This window comes from Penaeus monodon, chromosome 30, assembly GCF_015228065.2.
Source record: "Penaeus monodon isolate SGIC_2016 chromosome 30, NSTDA_Pmon_1, whole genome shotgun sequence".
Lineage (NCBI taxonomy): Eukaryota > Metazoa > Arthropoda > Malacostraca > Decapoda > Penaeidae > Penaeus > Penaeus monodon.
Window position 1 is genome coordinate 31313105 of NC_051415.1, and position 320 is coordinate 31313424.

General features: G+C 43.4%; 1 protein-coding gene across 1 annotated transcript in view; it reads left to right on the forward strand.

Annotated features, from left to right (window-relative positions):
* The window catches only part of LOC119592417 (MAM and LDL-receptor class A domain-containing protein 2-like), a 13061-nt gene that overhangs the window by 9084 nt on the left and 3657 nt on the right, over window positions 1-320 (forward strand). The window contains exon 16 of the mRNA XM_037941238.1: window positions 144-297. Coding sequence (XP_037797166.1) covers window positions 144-297 — 154 coding nt within the window. The remainder of the gene's footprint in view (window positions 1-143; window positions 298-320) is intronic.

The window sequence follows — 320 nt, forward strand, 5'->3', positions numbered from 1 at the left end:
GTGATTATGTATATGATAGTAATAAAAAACATGAATGCAATAGTATTTATTATCTAACATAATCTTAGTAGAGCAAGTTCCAGCTATCAAATATGCCAATATCCTCAAATATGTATCTATACGTAAACCCACACCTTCACCAGGTACGGCGCCAAAGGTACCAGTCTTTCAGCCCACACTTACTGGGAGGAGTTCGGACAGGTGACAACACTGTGGGGGTTGAAGCCGTCGGAAGCGCGTTGGGATTCGGGATGGCAGTATGCAGCAGCGCCTTTCAGTAATTATGTTCCGATCCAGGTGAGTAAGGTGGGGAATATAAG